Below are 23,770 nucleotides of genomic sequence, written 5' to 3'. Positions count from 1 at the left end.
TCTGGTGTTGAATGAGTTTAAAGCGTTGGCCAAAGAATTTCCCACAATTGCTGCACTCATAAGGCATCTCTCCAGTGTGAATTCTCCGATGATTAACAAGGCTGGAGTTGTGGCGAAAAAATTTGCCACATTCACTGCACTCATAAGGCCTTACTCCAGTATGAACTCTTCGATGTTTAATAAGGCTGGAATTTTCTCTAAAGCATCTTCCACATTCACTGCACTTAAAAGGCTTTTCTCCAGTGTGAACTTTTCGGTGTTGAATGAGGCTAGAGCTTTGGCTAAAAAATTTCCCACATTCTCTGCATTCATAAGGTTTTTCTCCAGTATGAACTCTCCAATGATTAATGAGGCCAGACTTGTGGCTAAAGTATTTCCCACATTCACTACACTCATAAGGCTTTTCTCCAGTGTGAACTCTCTGATGTTTCATGAGGCTAGAATTGAAGCTAAAGAATTTGCCACATTTGCTGCACTCATAAGGCTTTTCTCCTGTGTGAATTCTCTGATGCTGAGCAAGTGTGGAATTATGCCTGAAGGCTTTTCCACATTCACTGCAGATAAATGGTTTTTCTCCAGTGTGAACTCTTCGGTGTTGGATGAGGTCAGCATTTCGGCTAAAGGATTTTCCACATTCGCTGCACCCATAAGGTCTTTCTCCAGTGTGAACTATCTGGTGTATAAAAAAGTTGGATTTATTGCTAAACAACTTACCACATTCACTGCATTCAAAAGGCTTTTCTCCAGTGTGTAGTCTCTGATGCTGAACCAGTAAGTATTTTTGACTAAAGGCTTTCCCACATTCACTGCATTTGTAATGTTTTTTTCCAGTGTGAATAGTCTCCCCACACTCAGTGCTCCTGTCGGTCTCCTTACCATTGTGAGTTACCTGATGCTTGAGAAGACCTGAGCTGTTAGGAAATTCCTTTCTACACTCCCTGCATTGAAAGGGCTTCTCTGAAAGGCAATCGCTATGGCTCTTCACAATAGAGACTCTGTCCTGTTCTTTTCTGAAGGGTTTCTCTCCATTATGCAGCTTCTGGTACTGGTGAAGATGTACACTGAATTGCTTCCTACATGCCCCATACATGTATGGGTTCTGACAAAAATGGGTTCTCTGATGCACAACCATTTGTAAAATATCTCTGGAGACAGGGCCAAACATTGTGCCAAGTTGGGTTTTTTGTGTGGATGGAAATGTCTTAGGATTCCTCATCTGTGACCTTCCTTCTATAAAACCTCTCTGCTCATAAGGAGCCTCCTCAACCTCCACTCCATACCAACAACCTGAAAACAGAAAAATGCAAGTTATATGCATGTAGACTTTGGTGGTAGGGAATAATCCCATCACAAGCATGTGTCTAGCATACCCATTATTGAATGCATGGATTTCTGGCAGGTTGAGGGTGCTGAGGTCAGGATGAAAAAGAACCCAGCATGTACTGTTGGACCTAACAAGCTCACAGAATTGGGGAAGCAGCATAAAGAGCAAGAACATAAGGTTGCGGGACACCACAGGCAAGAGAGGCAGGGATTCCAATGCACTTTGCTTTAAACGGCTTATGCGTGGGCTTCTCTTGTGAGTAACATGAGAGAGCTGCAGCAGGACGTGTCCAGGCACAGGAATATCAACTCTAAGTGAGTACCTGTCAAGGACTATAAAAGCACATAGCTCATGACACCTTAAGTTAAGGTCACATTGGAGAGCACTGCAGAGCGATCAGGGAAAGAAACAGAGAAGGGGAGGACAGAAAAGTGGGGCATGTACTGAGTCATGACTCACAGTACAATGAAAAGTGGGCCACTTGGGTAAGAAGATGGAATTAGCTGTGACCCCATACCATGACAACAAAATATCAGACAACAGGGAAAGTTTCCAGGTCATATCTGAACCCAGCCCTGAAATGATGCTTTACCCCAGGTTCCACTCATCACCACCAAGATCCCTCCAAGCACCTCTTGCTAAGGCTGGAGCCGCAGCCCCTCGGTCAGGCAAACAGGGCTCTTTCCACCCCTCTAGCTGGGTAATTTCATGGATCCTGGAAGATGCAAGTCCTAAGGAAGAAAAGGAGAAAATGAGTGGCCCATACCATATCAGAGAGACCCAGCATGTGACCAATCACAGGAAAAACACTAAGTATTACAAAAAGAATCTCGGGGGGCGGGGAACCTCAGAGGATGTTCTCTCTATAACAGCTCAGGTTAGTGGCAGTCATGTTGCTGCCCCAATTCCTGGCACAGACAAGCCTGAGGGCAGGTCAGCTAGAGGTAGGAGGCAGAACTTACTACACAGCACTCTCACGGAAGTGGACAGAGCCACCCACACAGGGAAGATCAAAAAGGGAGAGATTGATGAGGGTAACTGAGAGATTCCTAACCCCCACATTAGTCCTACAAGGCTGTGGGGCAGCAGGTGTTGGGGCAGCTAGGGAAAGGCATACTGGAAGGTACACCACCTTATAATTCACGGCACCTATTCCAGGAAACTGGAAGGAAGCAGAGACCATGGTTCAGTCTGGCAGAGGACAATCCTGCTCCTAGGGAAAAGGGGAGGAGCAGAGCCCAGCCCAGGATGCTGGGGTGATGTGTGGACCTTACCCAGTGAGGCCATTAGTGCAAAGTTCTCCAGCATCACATCACGGTACAGGCATCTCTGTGTCTCATCAAGGAGTCCCCACTCATCCTGGGAGAAGTACACGACCACATCCTCAAAGGTCACATGGCCCTGCCATGATGGGGACAGGTGAGTGGATGTGCAGCCCCCTTTCCCAGGACTCCAGGCATTCCCCCAAGCATGCACCACTTGCTCATCCTCCTCAGCAGCTTTCCAACTCAGAGAAGATACCAGGCCCTAGGGCCAACGGTGTCCATTCCTGTTCATGTCCCACTGCTCACTGCATCAACCACCGCCAACGAGAGGTCAGTGGACAGACTGAGGCCACCTAAGCCCTGGGTTTGCAACAGTGTCCTGCCCTCTTCTGCCAGACAATTCCCCCAATCCCCAAGATTGAGTTTTCCAGTCATAACCAAACTTGGATCTCAGTTCTACCTCAAGTCCTCAGTAAAATGATTCCTAGGCCACAAGCACCCCACCTCCATCCATCCCTGACACCTCAATGACATTGCCACCCCTTACACATTATACTCATCTCCCTATTCTCTCCACACGCCACCCTGAACATGGCATCAGAGGCACTTGGTAAATGCAGTCAGGATACCATTCTGCCAATGTCATGACTGCCAGGGGCAGCCCCCCACCAAACTCTGAAAGCTTCTCTGCCTGGCCCTTTTCCTTGCTTCATCCCCAACCACCCAGAACTACTGGAAGACTTCATATATCCCGGCTTTTGTCCATTCGAGTTGCAAAGCTGTTCCCTCACCTGCCTCAGGCTTCCTCTAATAGGTCATTCAAAATCCACACACACTTGCCTTCTAAACCAGACCTACTGATTCTGCCTGATGACCCCATCAGACCCTGGGAGAATCTGTCAGCCCTTGTGGAAATCCCCAGGCCCTAGAAGGTCATAACAAAAGCTAGTGATCCTGTACTGGGGTAAAGCAGCAACAATGCCAGCCTCACAACCACCATAGTTCACCATGTGCTTTACCTCCACATCCACCTCATGTGTACTCCCCAAGAACGCTTTAGCTACCAACTAGGCCTTGCTCTATAGCACCCGCCTTCTCCATGGCCACCAAGCTCTCTCATTTTTTTGTACAAAGCACACCACCTCCTTCCGTATGGCCAAGCAAGAGACCCAAACCCCACTGCTTTGTTACAGGACTGCCCCAGTGATCTGAAGCTGTCTCCTCCCCAATATGAACCACAGCTGCATCCTGGTCTACAAAATAGCCATCTTAAGGGTATCTCCAATCTGAACACTTAACCTCAATTCCAGAACTGTGGGTCCAGGTACCCACTCAACAAATCCACTTCAGGGACTCTGGGGAACACTATGGAAAACCCCATCTCTTAAAATCACTTTTCTGCTTCCAGATGCTAAAGACAAATACTACAGGGTCACCCCCATTTCTCCTTCCCACAATTGACCATTGATAAGTCTAGTTGGGCTGCTTAAAAAAAAATAAAGACTCCAACAATATCTTTCACATCCGCAGCCACCACTCTGGTCCAGCCACCACCAACTCACACCTGGACTACTGCAACAACCTCCTCCTGGGTCTCCTTGCCCTATACTCAACCCCAGTCTGTTCTCTACTCTGAAGAGCAGCAGGTTAACTTGTTAAGTCTGGATCAAATCACTTCCCTCCTCTGCTCCAAACCTTCTACAGTACTTACCACTCTAAGAATAGAAACCCCAGTCTCTAGCTTAGTACTCTTACTGGAACTCTCATTTCTTCTTCTGTATTTCTACCAGACATAACGGGGACCTGAGGCTTGAGCATTTGTAGATCATCCTTACCCTTACCTCCAGCATGTTTCAGGGCTGATCCTACACTCTCTGCACTTTATTCTACTGGTTTCCAGAAATAGAAACCTCTGTGTATAGCCCCTGACATGTATTCAGGTCACTATGCCTTGGGTGACCACCTTCCAGGTTGCTCACATAGAAGGGTAGGAAGAGTAACAGGCAAAGGACCCAAAGTCCTGGAGACCACCGAGGAAGAAGGTAGAGTGGAGGAGGTCCTGGGACCTAATATACTTACCTCTGCATGCTCTACAAGCACCTTTGCAGCCATGCGAACCTAGGGAAGAGCAAGGCTGTGAAAAGGATGTCACCACACAGGACCCCAAAGGCTCATCCAACACCCTTCAATCTGCTCAAGCCTGGAATAAGGAGACACTGACTGTCTAACATGTGGGCCTCAGCCCACAGTGATGCCTCTTAGGAGCTGTGGAACCTTAGACAACTAATCAACCTCTCTGTGCCACCACTGTTCATCACCTGTAAAATGGGGATTAAAATATAACCAAAAGGGTAAAGCTCAGTGGTTGAGTGCCTACTTCCTATGTACAAGGTCCTGGGTAAAATCCCTGGTACCTCCTAAAAAAAGAAAAAAAGGTAACCACCAATAAGGCTTTTGTTTCTATCAAGTCCACATATATTAAGTAGCAACTTTTACTATACACATAATTAAGGTTTTTTTCAGTGTTTTCGGTGCAAACTGATTATCTTTAAGACTTGGATATTCTGTAACATGCCTTTTAACTATTTAGGAAAGTATGACATTCAAGGCATTTGATTTTAGCAGTTTAAAAAGTTTAATTTTGTCTCTATATGCTTATTAGAGGTATTTTGATCGCTCATACTTAAATGAGAACTTGTTTCAAAACTGCCCATGTTAATAATCTAGGTGTTCGGGCTGAGGGAATCTAAGTAGACAGTCATTTGAGTCACTGAAGACCTCCTAAATGCACCCCTGAAGACCTGCTGGGGCCCTTCCATTGAGCCTGCCCAGAGGGCAGGGGAAACTTACACAAATATGCCTTATCTGGGACAGAGCTCTGCACAGAAAAAGACAACGGCCAGCTGTGCATGGAGGGGAACCTATGCCACCCCGCACCTTGGTCGCCATTACAGGTCCAGTTTTTTATATCCTATAACACTGTCCTCCTGCAGACACAGGCCAGAACCACTTGGGACCACAGGAATCCACTGCAACCTCCCGGCCTACCCACCTCTCCCCTCCTCACTGTGGGGCCCATGGGAAATAAAAACTGTAACATCCTCCTTCCTAACTAGAAGCCCCAGGCCTTGCCCTGCTCCAGGCCATCACCCACCAGCCCTTGGCTATCGCAACCCACGGCTCCTCCCCAGAACTCCAGACAGGAGTGCTCAGATGCCCATGTGATAACACCACTCCCGGGACATCTGGGAATCACCACATCCACAACCCAACTCCTAATCCTCCCCATGCAATGTGCTCCCTGTGCCACTTGCTCATCTCCATCCTTCCAGCTATTCAGGGGGGAAAACTAAATAGACCAGGATGACTCTTCTTTCCCTACTTTCTCTTCCAGCCTCAGGACGCAGCAGGATCCTGCCTGCTCAAGTTTTTGAATCCAGGGCAGATCGCATTCCTCCTCCCCTCTACTGCAGGATGTCCCAGGCCCCGCCTGGTCCTCCAGTAGATTACAGCGTTGGCCCCCTCCCAGGTCTCCCCGCCACACTGCCACCAGCCTGTCTACCCCTCGCAGCATTCTGGAAATCTCAGGAAACACAGATGGAGTCCCTCTGCTCACGAGCCCCCAGGAGCCCAGCGCCCTCGGACGCAGGCCCCCCGCTCAGGCTGTCATTCCACGCGCGCCTCGTCCCCTCACGCCCGCTCTCTGCGGACACCACACCGGGCTCCGTTCGGAGCCTGGGCGAGGTCGCCCGCGAGCCTCGGCCCTGCTGGGCTTTCTAACCCGGGCGCGCCCCCAGGCCCCGCGCGCCCCCCGCGTCCTGGAGCACCGCCAGGCCCGGCCGCAGCGACCTGGGCCTCGCGCTCGGGAGGGCTGCGGGAATCGGAAGGGGGAGCCGGGCACGGGGCCTGGGACCACAGCCCCCCCAGCGCGGGCCCGAGAGCCGCGGCGGCCGCCGGGACGGCCACACGTTCCCACGCAGCCCGACCCCGCGGCGGGGACCCCAGGGGCCCTCGGACGCGCGCGCGCCGCCTCTCGCGCCTGCCCGCTCCCCTCACCTCAGGGCCGGCGGGAGCTCGGGAGCCCCTCCTGAGGGAGAAGCGCCCCGCCAGCAACCAAAATAATCGTCACGAGGGCGAGGCCGGAAGCCCCGCCCCGACGCGGTCCGCACGCGCGATAACCTCCGTTTTCATTGGCTACGTAGAGCCGCGTGGCGCGTTTCCTCCTGGGTAATGTAGTTCCGATGGCGCCAAATTTTGAGAACGTGGGTGCAGCTGTAAGGATGGAGATAGCAAGGAACCAGGAACCGCAAGGGTCAAGCTCTTTGGCGGAGTCTCATGCAGACTATTTGCTTTATTTTAGATGTTCCTGGGCTTCACTTCCCCTAGGCAGGTGATGAGCAGTGTATCCTTCAATATAGGAAGTGAAGGATACTTCACTTACTGCCTTAGGGTGGCCATTTCGAGGCCACTTTAAGGTCACCCCTAGGGCAGTATCCTTAGGCAGAGCCAGATATACTTTCCGAATTTTCCCTTGCTCCAGGGACACCCAGTTTCAAAGCAAATGATGGTGATGCAGTGCCAAGTATGGGAGAAGAAGCAAAGACCTTGATTTCTGGAAGTAGGTCACACCCCTTCAAGTTCTTTCCCCTGCCAAGGGCCCAACAGCTGGGTTCAGCAGGATATTAGGTTGCAAATCCATGAGCCAAGATTTCTCTCCCACACATTTATCTCGTTCATCTACCCTTACTTTTCTAGATACAAACTCATCCCATCATGGCAGCTTTTGATAAAAGAGACATCAAAACTTTATTCTGTTTTTTCCTATCTCTCTATGGTTGACTGTAATCCTTTCATGTGCACCCTCATTTCCTTTCACCTGTGGCTTAACTTCATCATGGCCTTATGAGGACAAGAGATGATGGAAAATTGACCTGGCCCTGGAACAAACTGTTGGGTACTACCTCATTCTGGAAAGGAGGAGGGCAATCATGACGGGGGTTGAGAAGATACAAGGACATTAAATATATTGATAGACCAAGTGTCTCTGTCACTCCACAGTGGCCATGGTTCCTCAATCATCATTACTTATTGAGATCATGCAACAGTGTGGCATGTGGGAGGGACTGAGGGAAGTCTCAGGAGAGATGGGCCCACAGACAGGAAAGGGATGACATTCAGATATAATCCAACCTTCTTAAGACAAGCAAAGGACAAGATAGATAACTCACTGCCTTGAAAACAATTACCAGATTACTCTATCCTGAATTATTTACCCAGTGAGCTACTGATGACCTGTGGAATAAACTGACCACCATGACATGAATTTTGGTGATATAATCTAACAACCACATTAGAGAATCTAGTGATAGCAAGATATATACAATATGATACAACCTTTAGAAAATTCAGATTCTGGCAATATTAAGCAACATATCATCTAGGGAATATATGTATATAGTAAATGATGAAGACGCCAAAGATACTGTGTTAGTTTCCCAGTCGCTAAAACACATCCATAGAATGAGTTGGATTAAAGAATGGACATTATTGGCTCATGGTTTTGAGGCTAGGAAAGTCTAAAATCAAGGCATCAGCAAGAGAATACCTTCTCCCAGAAAACTGTGATGATCTGGTTTGCTGACTGCTGATGATCCTTGCATCCTTGGCTTTTTTGTCATGTGGCAGTATACATGGTGATGTCTTCTTCCTCTTCTGGTTTCTGTAACTTCCATCTTCTTGCTCTTCCCATGACTTTCTCTTTATAAAGCCTCTGCTAAAAGGATTTAGGCCTACCCCCTTTAGCTGGGCCACACCTTAATTAAAAATACCATCTTCAAAATGGGTTCACAAATACAGGACTGGAGGGAAACGAATTTGGCCCAGTGGTTACGGCGTCCGTCTACCACATGGGAGGTCCGCGGTTCAAACCCCGGGCCTCCTTGACCCGTGTGGAGCTGGCCCATGCACAGTGCTGATGCGCATAAGGAGTTCCCTGCCACGGAGGGGCACGTAGGGGAGCCCCATGTGCAAGGAGTGCACCCATAAAGAGAGCCGCCCAGCACGAAAGAAAGTGCAGCCTCCCCAGGAATGGCGCCGCCCACACTTCCCATGCGGCTGACGACAACAGAAGCGGACAAAGAAACAAGACGCAGCAAATAGACACAGAGAACAGACAACCGGGGGAGGGGAGGGGGAATTAAAAATAAACAAATCTTTAAAAAACAAAACAAAACAAAAAAAACAAATACAGGAATAATATTAAGAACGTGTTTGTTTCTGGGTATTACATATAATTCAACCTACCAGAGGTATGAATATCAATGCCTTGGGAACCAGCATGGTACAAAAGAGATCTGACACTTTTAATATCCCTCTCTTCTGATTGTTGAGACTGCACCTCCCCAGGAAAGGTGAGAGAGAGGGACACAGCTTAAAGTATGACTCAGCTTTTGGCCCACAAATTTGGCCTGGTGTATCCCACAAGCCCTTCCAGACCAAGGGGCTGCACCACTGTTTGCCTTCAGAGCAAGCTCAGGACTAAATTTATCCAGAACTAAAGAGATCCAACCCTCCCAATCTCCCTCTCTACTAACTGGGACTGACTGTCGAGAAAACAGAGGGGAATGGAATTATTTCCTACCTGGGAAAAGGGAAGGGATGGCCGCGAAGGCTGGAGAACAATCTGTGAGAAAGTTTGAATTACAAGGCTCTATCACCTTGATCTGGTCCCAGTTGCAGTAAATACGCTGTGACCAGGGATTGAAATGAGAGGGTTCCCAAAGAGCACCATCTGCTGGAATATCAAGGAAGTGCACATGGGAAAATTAAAAGTAAATGAGTAAGAAGGCTTTTTCTGGCCTTTATAGCCTCCCTCTAAAGGCCCTAGCAAGCAGTTCTGCAACCCATTACTAGATCCAGAGACCAGTTTTGAGCAACTAACAGGGATGATCCTAATGATTCAGGTTGAACCAAGAATCAAAGAGCAGCAGTAACACACAGCTTCCCACCTCTAAATCCCTGTGAAAGAGAGAGAAATTGAGCATCTGAGTAAACTATCATCCCAATCAGATTCCTAGACATCAGCAAAAAATTATGAGACAAACTAAGAAAATCGGAGGCATGGCACAAGGAAAGGAATATATCAAAGCCCCAGAGAAGACACAGCGATGGCAGTCTCAAGAGGAAATTTATAGCCCTAAACATGTATATCAAAAAAGAAGAAAGAGCTAAACTCAAAGATTTAACTGATCAACTAAAGAAACTAGAAAAAGAACAGCAAACCAATCCCTAAGCAAGCAGAAGAAAAGATATATTAAAGATTACAGCAGAAATAAATGAAATTGAGAAAAACGAAAACAAATGAGAAGTTCAACAAAACCAAAAGCTGGTTCTTTGAGAAGATCAATAAAATTGACAGACCCCTAGCTAGTCTAAAAAGAAAAAAAGAGAGAAGATGCAAATAAATACAAGCAGAAATGAAAGGGGGGGAGGGGAATTACAACTGACCCCACAGAAATAAAAAGGATCATAAGAGGATAGTATGAGAAACTGTATGCCAACAACCTAGTGTAATGGGCAATTCCTGGAAATGCACAAACAACCTACAATGATGGTACAAGAAATACAAGAACTTTACAAACCAATCAAACTTAAAGAGATTGAAACTGTCATTAAAAATCACTCAACAAAGAAAAAATACAGGACCAGATGCCTTCACAGGTGAATTCTAGCAAGCATTTTGAAAAGAATTAATACAAGTCCTGTTTAAACTCTCCAAAAAAATTGAAGAGGAGGGAAAATTACCAAACACATTTTATGAAACCAGCATCACCCTAATACCAAAGCCAAATAAAGACACTACAAGAAAAGAAAATTACAAACCAATCTCTCTAATGATGCAAAAGTTCTCAACAAAATACTTGCAAATAGAATACGACAGCATATCAAAAGACATATAGCACAACCAACTGAGATTTATTCCTGGTATGCAAGGCTGATTCAACATAAGAAAATCAATATATGTAATATACCACATTAACAAATTAAAGGAAAAAATATCACATAATCATCTCAACGCTGAAAGGGCATTTGACAAAATCCAGCATCCTTTTGTGATTAAAAACAAAAACAAAACTTCAAAAGATAGAAATAGAAGGAAAATTCCTCAATCTGATAAAAGGCATATAGGCAAAACCCACAGTCAACTTCATATTCAATGGGAAAAGGTTGAAAGCTTTCCCTCTAAAATCGGGAACAAGACAAGTATGTCCACTGTCACTACTGTTATTCAACATTTTGCTAGAAGTCCTAGCTGGAGAAATTAAAGAAGAAAAAAAAGAGGCATCTAAATAGGAAAAGAGGAAGTAAAATTCACTATTTGTGGATGACAGGATCCTATATTTAGAAAATTCTGAAAAGTCTACAACAAAGCTACTTGAGCTAGTAAATGAGTTCAGCAAAGTGGCAGGATAGAAGATGAACACAAAAAATCAGTAATGTTTTTGTACACTAGAATTGAACAATCTGAGGAAGAAATCAGGGGGAAAGTTCCACTTACAATATCAATGAAAAGACTCAACTACCAAGGAATCAATTTAACCAAAAACGTACAGAACCTATATGCAGAAAACTACAAAACAATGCTAAAAGCAATCAGTGAAAACAAATGGAAAGACATTCCATGTTTATGGATTCTTCAAGATAAGTCAATCCTACCCAAACTGATTTACATAGTCAATGCAATACCAATCAGAATTCCAGCAGCCTACTTTAGAAAAATAGAAAAGGCAATTACCAAAGTCATTTGGAAGGGATAGTGCACCCCAATAGCCAAAAGCATTCTAAAAGAGAAGAGTGACATGGGAGGAATTTTACTGCCTGACCTTGAAACATATTACAAACAGTAATATGTATGGTACTGACATAAACTAGACATATCAATCAGTGGTATAGAATTGAGAGTCCACAATAAACCTCATCTCTACAATCAGCTGGTTTTTTACAAACCTACCAATTAATGTTAACAGGACAAAACAGTCTCTCCAACAAATGGTGCTGGGAGAACTGATTATCTATAACCAAAAGAACGAATGAGGACCCCTATCTCACTCCCTACACAAGAATCAACTCAAAATTTAGCAAAGACATAAATATAAAAGCCAGGACCATAAAACTACTAGAAGAAAATGAGAGAAACATCTTAAAGACCTTTTGGTATGTGGTCGTTTCTCCTAACTTACATCCAAAACACATGCAACAAAAGAAAAAATAGCTAAATGGGACCTCCTCGAAATCAAACTTTTGCACCTCACAGGACTTTGTCAAAATGGGTGTAAAGGTAGGTGGCTCAATGGGAGAAAATATTTGGAAATTACATGTCTGATAAGAGTTTAATATACTGGATGTATAAAGAGATGTTAAAACTGAACAAATAAAAAGACAAATGACCCAATTCAAAAGTGCCAAAAGACTTGAATAGACATTTGTCCAAAGAAGAAATACAACTGGAAAAAAACACATGAAGAAATGTTCAATATCACTAATGATTCAGGAAATGCAAATTAAAACTGCAATGAAGTATCATTTCATACCTAACAAAATGGCCACTATTTAAAAGACAGAGAACTACAAGTGTTGCAGAGGATATGGAGAGATAGGAACACTTATTCACTGTTGTTAGGAGTGCAGAATGATACAGCCTTCGTGGAGGACTGTTTGGCAATTCCTAAAGAAACTGAATATAGATTTGCCCCACAACCCTGCAATATCACTACTGAATACCCAGAAGAACTGCAAGCTGTGACATAGGTAGATATCCACACACCAATGTTTATAACAACATTGTTCACTATTGCCAAATGTTGGAAACAACCCAGGCAACCATCAACAGATGAACAGATAAACAAACTCTGATCTATTCACACAAAAGAATATTATGCAGTTGTAAGAAGAAATGGAATCGTAAAGCACATGACAACATGGATGAACTGGAGGACATTATGTTGAGTGAAGCAAGCCAGAAAAAAAGGACAAATACTGTATGACTGTGTTACTATGAACTAAGTATATTGTGTAACATATTGTATGATTCCATTTATTAAAAATGTAAACATAAATCCATAAAGGTGAAATTTGATTAGTGGTTATGCAGGGCTAGGGAAGGCATACTAAGAGGTGTGGAGTTTTTCTTTTTGGAGTAATGAAATAATTCTAAATTTTTTGTGTGAAGATGAATGCACAACATTGTGACTATTCTAAAAGCCATTGATCATACACTTCAGATAGATTATATGGTATGTGAATATACCTCAATAAAACTGCTAAATAAATAAATAAATGTGCAAGAACAGCCAAAAATAACAGCCATGTCTGTTTTTTATTATCATTATTATTGAAATAATGAAAATGCTCTAATAATGGTTTAAGTGATGAATGCACAACTATGTGATTATACCATATGCCACTGACAGTACACTTTGGATTAACATGTATCAATAAAATTGATTTATTAAAAAAAAGATGCCTCCTAGCCTTGAGTCCATTTGGAACTCTACAGAGTGGAGCATAGGCCAGATCCTGGGGAGTAGGCCAGGTAGGAGACCAATGCATGCTGGGCCACATAGGAAGTCTCAGTGAATTCAGAAAGATTGAGATCATACAAAATAATTTCTCTGACCACAATGGAATGAAGCTGGAAATCTGCAAGGGTAGGAACACCAGGTTAGGCACAAAGATATGGAAGTTAAGCAACACACTCTTAGATAAACAGAGGATCAAGAAAATCTCAAATGAAATCAGTAATTATCTTGAAACTAATGAAAATGACAACACAACATATCAAAACTTATGGGATGCAGCAAAAGCTGTACTGAGAGGGAAATTCATACATCAAAAAGAAGAAAGAGCTAAAATCAAAGAACTAACTGCACACTTGGAGGAATTAGTAAAAATAACTAACCCAAAAGGAAGAAGAAAGAAAGAAATAACAAGGATCAGAGAAGAATTAAATGAATTAGAAAATAAGAAAGCACTAGAAAAAATAAAACAAAGAGCTGGTTCTTTGAGAAGATCAATAAAATTGACAAACCCTTAGCTAGACTAACAGAAAAAAAGAGAGAAGATGCAAATACACAAAATAAGAAATGAGAAAGGGGATATCACCATTGACCCCACAGAAATAAAGATTATCATAAGAAGATACTTAGAAAAACTATATGCCAACAAAAAGGACAAGTTAGAGGAAATGGACAAATTCTTAGAAACATATAAGCAGCCTTCACTAATGAAAGAAGAAATTGATGATCTCAGCAAACCAACCACAAGTAAAGAGATAAAATCAGTCATTAAAAACCTCCTGGGAAACAGATTTGGCTCAACTGATAGCATCCACCTACCACATTGGAGGCCCAGGGTTCAAACCCAGGACCTCCTGACCCCATGTGGTGAGCTGGCCCTAGTGCAGTACTGATGTCCACAAGGAGTGCTGTGCCACACAGGGGTGTCTCCTGCATAGGGGAGCCCCACGCTCAAAGAGTGCACCCCATAAGGAGATCTGCCACATGTGAAAAAAGTGCAGCCTGCCCAGGAGTGGCGTCGCACACACATGGAGAGCTGACACAGCAAGATGATGCAACAAGAAAGAGACACTGACAAGAATGCAAGCAGACACAGAAGAACACAGTGAATGGACACAGAGAGCAGACAATGGAGGGGTGGCAGGGAGCAGAGAGAAATAAATAAATAATAAAAATCTTTAAAAAAAAAAAAACCACTCAAAAAAACAAAAACAAACAAGCAAAAACCTCCCAACAAAGAAGAGCCCCAGGCCAGATGGCTTCAAAGGTGAATTCTACCAAACATTCTGGAAAGAACTAACACCAATCTTGCTTAAACTCTTAAAAAATTGAAGTAGAAGGAACATTGCCTAACTCATTCTATGATGCCAACATTACCCTAATAACAAAGCCAAACAAAGACACCACAAGAAAGGAAAATTACAGACCAATTTCTCTAATGAACTTAGCTGCTAAAATTCTCAACGAAATATTTGCTAATCGTATTCAACAGCACTTCAAACGAATTATACACCATGACCAAGTGAGTTTCATCCCTGGTATGCAAGGATGGTTCATCATAAGAAAACCACCACATAGTAAGCACAAATGTCACCTTGTTTGAAAACTATAGTTTTGGAATCTGTACATCAGTTTCAGGAAATATGATATGAATAAGCTAAAAGATTATTGCTGTGCAAGGGAAAAGGTTTTATGGTGGATCTGGGGAAATACTGTATATTGTATATATGAATTTCGGTGATCTAAGACTCTTCTGAAGCTGACATTATGTTGGGATTCACTTTACGGGAAGTTTTGGATCACAGAGTGGTTCAACAATGGCAGCGGAGGAATACTGATATGGGATGTTATTGACAGGATATATATGGTTGACAGGGAGTTATACAGGGCATATGCTCGTAGTGGAAACAAAATATACTCGTAGTGGAAACAAAAACAACAGCTGGGGGGTACTGGGCTCCTGGCCGGGGGGTCACTGTTGTGGGCCCTGGGAGAGCAGCGGCAATCCTCCAGGTGCAACGGCAAGAACCAGGAAGGAAGGAGGGCCCAACAGTGGGCTCGTGATACTAATGGTTACACTTTTGAGCCTATACACCTGCAATAAGAACAAGGCCTAGAGTAGCATTGTGCCTGGGGGTTTCCTCCTGACAGCCTTCATGTTACTCAAATGTGGCCACTCTCACAGCCAAACTCAGCGTGTAGATGCGATGCATTCCCCCCAGCGTGGGACACGACACCCGGGGATGAGCCTCCCTGGCACCGAGGGATCACTACCACATACCAGCTGAAGAAGCAACTAGAAAATGACCTTGAATTAAAGATTCAATGCAGAACAGCAGAATATACCTGTCTACATATAATAACATGACTTCGGGAAGCTGTTTGACCTAATGTAAGGGGGAAATGGAAAGGAGAAATGAGATTATAAGGCTGTGAGTCTCTAAAAAAGAGTCTGGAGGTTGTCAGAAGGAATACCCCTATGTACAACTGAACAGAGTCTAAGAGACAGATAAGGTAGATACAACCCCAGGTATTGGTTCTTTTGAGGGATAAAGAGACCCACGGGTTCTATGGTCATGGCAGAAGGGGTTCACTGCCATGACAGATAGCCCTTCTTTGGAGCTGGTGTTTCAGCGTGATTGAATTGGACTCAGAGGGGATCTCTTTTCACAAGACTTGCATGCTACTTTATTGGAATTGTAGTTGGTGCTGGGTTTAAGATATATGTAGGGGATTTGAATCTCTGGACTGATAATATGACACCCAGGCCCAGAGCCTCAACAGACTTCAGCTCCTACACTTTGATTTATTGGACTTACTCCACTCAGCTAACATGGAGTTGAAGAAGGTCAACCACCACAACATGGAGCCTAGAGTGTCTACAACTGGAAGCGGGAGGAGTGCATCCAGTACCCATATGGAATCTAAGCCCTCACTTGACATAGGTGTGCAATGGACACAACCAATCCAATGTCCACAGAGAAAATGTGGAATGGGTGTGGGAACGGTAGCCATGGTGGCTGCTGGGTGTGGGGAACGGGAGGAAGAGATGAGATGTGGAGGTGTTTTCGGGACGTGGAGTTGTCCTGGATAGTGCTTCACGGACAATTACGGGACATTATAGATCCCCCCAGGGCCCACTGGATGGAACGTGAGAGAGTCTGGGCTATGATGTGGACCATTGACTATGGGGTGCAGTGATGCTCAGAGATGAACTTACCAGGTGCAATGGATGTGTCATGATGATGGGAGAGAGTGTTGCTGTGGGGGGAGTGGGGGGCGGGGGCGGTGGGGTTGAATGGGACCTCATATTTTTCATAATGTAATTTTAAAAAATTAATAAATAATTTAAAAAAAAGAAAAAAAAAAAGAAAACCAATCAATGTAATACAGCACATAAACAGATCAGAGGAAAACAATCACATGATCATATCTATAGATGCAGAAAAAGCACTTGACAAAATACAGCACCCTCTCCTGATAAAAATACTGCAAAAGATAGGAATAGAAGGAAACTTTCTGAACAGGATAAAGGGTAAATATGAAAAACCCACAGCTAACATCATTTACAATGGTAAAATCCTAAATCTTTCACTCTAAGATCAGGAACAAGACAAGGATGCCCAATATCACCCCTCGTATTTAACATTGTGTTAGAAGTACTTGTTCGAGCACTGACTCAAGAACCAGATGTAAAGACATCCATATTGGAAAGGCATCAAAATTTCACTATTTGCAGACGACATGATTCTATACATAGAAAGCACTGAGAAATCTACAACAAAGCTTCTAGAACTTATAAATGAGTTCAGTAAGGTCACAGGTTATGATCAAGGTGCAAAAATCAGTAGTATTTCTGTACACCAAAAATGAGCAATCTGAGGAGGAATTTTTTAAAATACCATTTACAATAGTAAATAAAAAAATCAAATACCTAGTAATAAATTTAACAAAAGATGTAAAAGATTTATACACAGAAAACTACATAACACTGTCAAAGGAAATCAAAGAAGAGTTAAATAGATGGAAGAATATTCCCTGTTCATGGATAGAAAGATTAAATATTATTAAGATGTCTATCCTAACAAACTGATCTACAGATTTAATACAATCCCAATAAAAGTCAACAAAGTATTTTTTAATGAACTGGAAAAACTATGAAATTTATTTAGAAGGAAAAGAGGCCCCAAATAGCCAAAGACATATTGAGAGAAAAAAAAAAGAAAAGAAATCAGAGGAATCACACTACCTGACTTTAAAACATACTACAAATCTACAGTGCTCAAAATGGCATGGTATTGGTACAAGTATAGATATACTGACCAATGGAACCAAATTGAGAGTCCTGATATAGATCCTTGCATATACAGTCATCTGATATTTGACAAGGCCACCAGGCCCACTCAACTGGGAGAGAATGGCCTCTTCTACAAATGGTGCTTGGAGAACTGGATATCCATGTGCAAAAGAATGAAAGAGGATTACCATTTCACACCTTATACAAAAATCAACACAAGATGAATCAAAGATCTAAATGTAAGGGCCAAGACCATGAAGATCTTGGAAGACAATGTAGAGAAGCATCTATAGGTCCTTGTAATAGGAAGAGGTTTCATAAACTTCAACACCCAAAGCACAAGCAGTGAAAGAAAAAATGATAAATGGGACCTCCTCAAAATTAAAGCCTTTTGCACCTCAAAGGACTTTATCAGAAAAGTGAAAAGACAATCTACCCAATGGGAGAAAATATTTGGTACCATATATCTGATAGAAACCTAATATCCAGCATATATGTAGAAATCCTATAACTCAAAAATAAAAAGACAACCCATTTTAAAAATGGGCAAGAGATTTGAACAGACACTTCTTCAAAGAAAAAATACAAATAGTTAAAAAGCACATAAAAAGATACTCAGCATCACTAGTTATTAGGGAAATGCAAATTAAAACTACAATGAGATACCATCTTACACCAATTAGACTGGCAGCTATTAAAAAAACAAAAGACTACAAGTGTTGGAAAAGATGTGGAGGAATGGGAACCCTCATCCATTCCTGGTGGGAATGTAGAAGGATCCAGTCATTCTGGAGGATAGTTTGGTGGTTCCTCAAAATAGTAGCTATAGAGTTCCCATATTACCCAGCAATTCCACTGCTGGGTATATATCCAGAAGAACTGAAAACAAGGACATGAACCAATATATGCACACCAATGTTCATAGCAGCATTATTCACTATTGCCAAAAGTTGGAATCAACCCAAATGCCTATCAACAGATGAATAAATAGGGGAAGCAGACTTGGCCCAATGGATAGGGTGTCCGCCTACCACATGGGAGGTCCATGATTCAAACCCTGGGCCTCCTTGACCCATGTGGAGCTGGCCCACAGGCAGTGCTGATGCACGCAAGGAGTGCCCTGCCACACAGGGATGTCCCCCATGTAGGGGAGCCCCACACACAAGGAGTGCACCCCATAAGGAGAGCCACCCAGTGTGAAAGAAAGTGCAGCCTGCCCAAGAATGGCACTGCACACATGGAGAGCTGGCACAACAAGATGACACAACAAAAAGAAACACAGAGTCCCGGTGCCACTGAAAAGGATAGAACCAGTCACAGAAGAACACACAGTGAATGGACACAAAGAGCAGACAACTGGGGGGGGGGGCGGAGGAGGGAGAGAAATAAATTTTAAAAAAGAAATCTTTAAAAAAACAGGTGAATGGATAAACAAAACGTGGTATATACATACAATGGAATACTACTCAGCTGTAAAAGGAATGCTGTACTAACAAATGGGATAACATGAATGAATCTCAAAGACCTTTTGTTGAGTGAAGAAAGTCAGGCATTGAAGGAGAAATACAACATGACCTCTCTCATATGAATTAAGCAAGTCAAGCTATCTCAGAGAGCTAGAGACTGGAAGATAGGTTTCAATAAATAGGGAGGGAGAGGAAAGTTGTGAGTCAATGCCCAAACAGGTGAAATCTATGATAAATTGGAGGTAAGTAATTCTGCAGTGAAGGGATAAGATGAAGCTATAGGGACACTATTGGGTTGGGCTTTGCAGGCTTGAGGGGTGAAAGGGTTGGGAGGATGGGTCAGATAGCCCAAGGAATTGGGGGAAGGATTAAAAGGGGGAGCAAGTGAACACGGGAGATTGTTGGGTATGTGGTTGAAACTATAATGTTGAGAAAACTCTTTAGAAAATTTAATAAGGAAGGGTTACTGGTTTTTGGGGCTTGATGGGGGCATCTTGCACAGGGTGCACCTAGGGCAGGCTTCTAAGAAGTGTGTGAGTGCTCATCATGTCATATTGTGTTATATCAGTGGGGGGAGACCCATAAAATGAGAGGAAAGGTGTTATGCCCCAATCCTGGGGAGGCCTGAAGTTCTCAAACAGAGGGGAATGTGTCTCTCGAGAGCATAGGTGGCTCCCAAAGGGGGAGGACAGACTAGTGTGTCAAGCTCTCAACATTGTTGCAAGTATCTACGAACCTTGTCCTTCAAGCAGTGAAGCTTGGTTGTCACTGTGGTCCCTGAGCAGAGGGGGAGAAATAGAATAGTTGGAAAAGGGGTCGCTGGGGAGCAATGGAAGTGTTCTGCATGATTCTCCAATGACAGATAAAGGCCATGTTAAATATCACCAAAAATTTATAAAGGTGTATATTCTAAAATGTAAACCATAATGTAGCCAAAAATGTATAAAAGTGTACAGTTTAAAATGTAAACCATAATGGAACCATGGTTAGTAGGTATGTTTCAATATCTGTACATCAGTTGCAGCAAATGTAACATCTACATGTAGAAAGATCATTGCTGGGGAAGGGGGAAAAGGGTTTGATGTTAAGTATATGCAAGTTCCCTATATTCTATAAGTGACTTTACTGTGACCTAAAACTTTTTTGAAGACAATAATAATAATAATAATAAGATGTAGACATTGGAGAAGAAATAGAAAAGATTGACTCACCACTGCACACACAGGGCAACACCTATTACAGTGATGAAAGGCAAAACATAAAAAAAATTTTCTCATGATATTTTCCATTTTTAATACCCAAATTTATTTTTAATTTATTGTAGTTTTTCTAAATTATTATATATTCTATTTCTAATATTTAAATGTATCTTTACCAGTTCATTTGCCTCTTAATTGAATTTGGCAATATATTAAATTTCATTTTTGAAGAAGTTTTGAATCACAAAGGGGGTCAACTATGGCATGGAACAAGCACTGGTGTGGGGTGTCATTGATGGGAAGGATGCATGGGTTGGAGGGAGTTCTCTGGGGCATACATATAGGATACATAGATATGTTGTGATGAGTGTTGAGTATTGACATGGGTGTAGCATTTCACACAACATCTGAGGAAGTGCTGAGTTCCCATTCTGGGAAATTCTGTCACACTCCCCAGTGGAGCAGCAACAATACCCCAAGTACAAGGGCAAAGACCAGTGAAGAAGGGAGGTCCAAAGATGGGCCCTTGATACTGATGATTATGCTTATGAGCCTGTGTGCTTGAAATTTCAACTAGGCCTAGAGCTGCAGGGTGTCAAAGAGTTACCTCCTGAGAACTTCTAGGTTGCTCAAATTATGCCACTCTCTAAGCCAAACTCAGCACGTAAATGCATTACCTTCTCCCTAGTGTGGGACGTGACTCCCAAGGATGAAATTCCCTGATGCCAAGGGATTACTACCAAGCACCAGCTGGTGATGCAACTAGAAAAAGACCTTGAATAAAAAGGGAAAATGGTAAAGACAAATGTGTTTATATGGCTAAGATACTTCAAAATTTGTCGGGAGGTCATCAGAGGGGTCATACTTATGCACATCTCAGCAGGATCTCAGAGACAGCTGAAGTAGATAAAAGCCCAGGTAGGGTTGCTCCTGAGGACTACAGAGACACCCAGGTCCTACGGTCATGGCTCTGGAGTTCAGTGTCTTACCAGTGGGCCCTACTTTGGAATTTGTTCCTGAGTGTGATGGAGTGGTACTCACATGTGACCTCTCTATGCATGCTTCTTCTGTCACTTTTACTGAATCTGTGGCTGCTGCTGGGGTGGATGTATGCTCAGGAGACTTGAACTTTTGACTGTCTCTATGTCGATGGGCACTGAGCCTCAACAGAGTTGCAACAATTACTCTTAGGTTCATTGGACTTACCCAGATCAGCTAACAGGGAGATAAGGATGGTCAACTACCACACCAGGGAACCAAGAGTCTACAGCTGCAAGTGGAAGAATTCTATTCATCAGGCATGTGGGATCTAAGCCCCCTCTCAATTTAGAGGTGGAGTGGGCATTGCCATCCCAGGGTCCTCAGGATGGAGGAACAAAATATGAATTAGAGTGGACTTACTGGTATTCTACCATAGAAATATTGTGACTCTAGCAATGGAAGAAATTATATCGTTGATGTGGAGACAGTGGCTGTGGGAGTTGCTAAAGGCAGGGAGAGGGTAAAAGAGGTGTGATATTGGGGTATTTTTGGGACTTGGAATTGTCCTCAATGATATTGCAGGGACAGATGCAGGACACTATATATCCTACATAACCCACTGAATGGACTGGGAGAGAATGTAAACTATAACATAAGCTATAAACCATGCTGTGTAGCAATCCTCCAAAATGTACTCATGAAATGAAATGAATGTACCACACTAATGAAATAAATTGTCAATGTGGGAGGAGTGGGGGTGTGGGGAGTGGGGTATACGGGAACCTCATATTTTTTAATGTAACATTTTGTTTAATCCATGTATCTTTAAAAAAGATAATAAAAAATTTAAAAATAAAAAAATCTTATGGGATACAGTGAAGGCAGTCTTGAGAGGAAATTTATAGTCCTAAATGCCTATATTTAAAAAGAAAAAAGAGATAAACTTAAAGATTTAACTGAACAACTAGAGAGACCAGAAAAAGAACAATAAGCCAATCCCAAAGCAAGCAGGATGGAAATAATAAAGATTAGAGCAGAAATAAATGAAACTGAGAACAACAACACCAAAAAAACAATTACAGAAAATCAACAAAACCAAAAGTTAATTCTTTGAAAAAATCAGTAAAATAGATAATCCATTAGCTAGACTAACAAAAAGAAAAAGAGAGAAATGCAAATAAAATCAGAAAAAAGGAAGTTACAACTGAAATCCAGTGAAATAAAAAGAATCATAAGAGGATATTATGAGAAACTATGCCAACAAACTAGTCAACTTAGATGAAATGGACAAATTCCTGGAAATGCACAACCAACCTATACTGATGCTACAAGAAATACAAGAACTTAACAAACCAATCACATTTATTTTTTTTAAAAGATTTATTTATTTATTTCTCTCCCCTCCCCCCCCCACCCCAGTTGTCTGTTCTCTGTGTCTATTTGCTGCATCTTCTTCCTTGTCCACTTCTGCTGTTGTCAGCAGCACAGGAATCTGTGTTTCTTTTTGTTACATCATCTTGTTGTGTCAGCACTCCGTGTGTGCGGCACCATTCCTGGGCAGGCTGCACTTTCTTTTGCACTGGGCAGCTCTCCTTACAGGGCACACTCCTTGCGCATGGGGCTCCCCTAGGCGGGGGACACCCCTTCATGGCAGGGCACTCCTTATGCGCATCAGCACTAAGCATGTGCCAGCTCTACACAGGTCAAGGAGGCCCAGGGTTTGAACTGCAGACCTCCCATGTGGTAGATGGATGCCCTAACCACTGGGCCAAGTCCACCGCCCCCAATCACATTTAAAGAGATTGAACCCATCATCAGAAATCTCTGAACAAAGAAAAGTCCAGAACCAGGTGGTTTCACATGTGAATTCTACCAAGCATTTCAAAAAGAATTAACACCAGTCCTGTTTAAACTCTTCCAAAAAACTGAAGAGGAGTAAAAATTACCCAATACATTTTATGAAGCCAATATCACCCTAATACCAAAGCCAGATAAAGATACCACAAGAAAATTACAGACCAAATCACTCCAATGAACATAGATGCAAAAATTCTCAACAAAATACTTGTAAATCGAATCCAATAGTATATCAAAGGACTTGTACATCATGACCAAGTGGGATTTATTCCTGCTACTCAAGGCTGGTTCAACATAAAAAAGTAATCAATGTCATACATCACATTAACAAATTGATGGGAAAAAAACACATGATAATCTCAATCAATGCAGAAAAGCCATTGAAAATCCAGCATCCTTTTTGAGAAAAAACATTTCAAAAGATAGGATTATAAGGAAAATTCCTCAATATGATAAAAGGCATATATGAAAAACCCACAGCCAACATCATACTCAATGGGGATAGGTTGAAATCTTTCCCTCTAATATTGGGAACAAGACACCATTGTTATTCAATACTGTACTAGAAATTCTAGCAAGGGCAATTAGGGAAGAAAAAAATTTAAAGCATATAAATAGGAAAAGAGGAAGTAAAACTCTGCAGATAACATGATTCTGTTTTTAGAAAATTCTGAAGTATCCATGACAAAGCTACTTGAGCTCATAAATGAGCCCAGCAAAGTGGCAGGATACAAAATCAACGTGCAAAAATCAGTATGTTATTGTATACTAGTACTGAATATTCTGAAGAGGATCTCAGGGGGGGAA

At 42.7% G+C, this 23,770-nt stretch overlaps 1 protein-coding gene across 1 annotated transcript in view; it reads right to left on the bottom strand.

The window, feature by feature from the left end:
• LOC101411886 (zinc finger protein 17-like) overlaps window positions 1-23,770 on the bottom strand; it is a 44,142-nt gene that overhangs the window by 2,845 nt on the left and 17,527 nt on the right. The window contains 7 exon segments of the mRNA XM_012524547.4: window positions 2-1,287; window positions 1,957-2,055; window positions 2,599-2,725; window positions 4,669-4,707; window positions 5,972-6,164; window positions 6,284-6,676; window positions 6,759-6,861. Coding sequence (XP_012380001.4) covers window positions 2-1,287; window positions 1,957-2,055; window positions 2,599-2,725; window positions 4,669-4,707; window positions 5,972-6,164; window positions 6,284-6,676; window positions 6,759-6,861 — 2,240 coding nt within the window.

The sequence above is a fragment of the Dasypus novemcinctus genome, chromosome 18, assembly GCF_030445035.2.
Source record: "Dasypus novemcinctus isolate mDasNov1 chromosome 18, mDasNov1.1.hap2, whole genome shotgun sequence".
Lineage (NCBI taxonomy): Eukaryota > Metazoa > Chordata > Mammalia > Cingulata > Dasypodidae > Dasypus > Dasypus novemcinctus.
The sequence above is the reverse complement of the archived record's forward strand: the minus strand, read 5'-3'. Positions and strand labels throughout refer to the sequence as shown.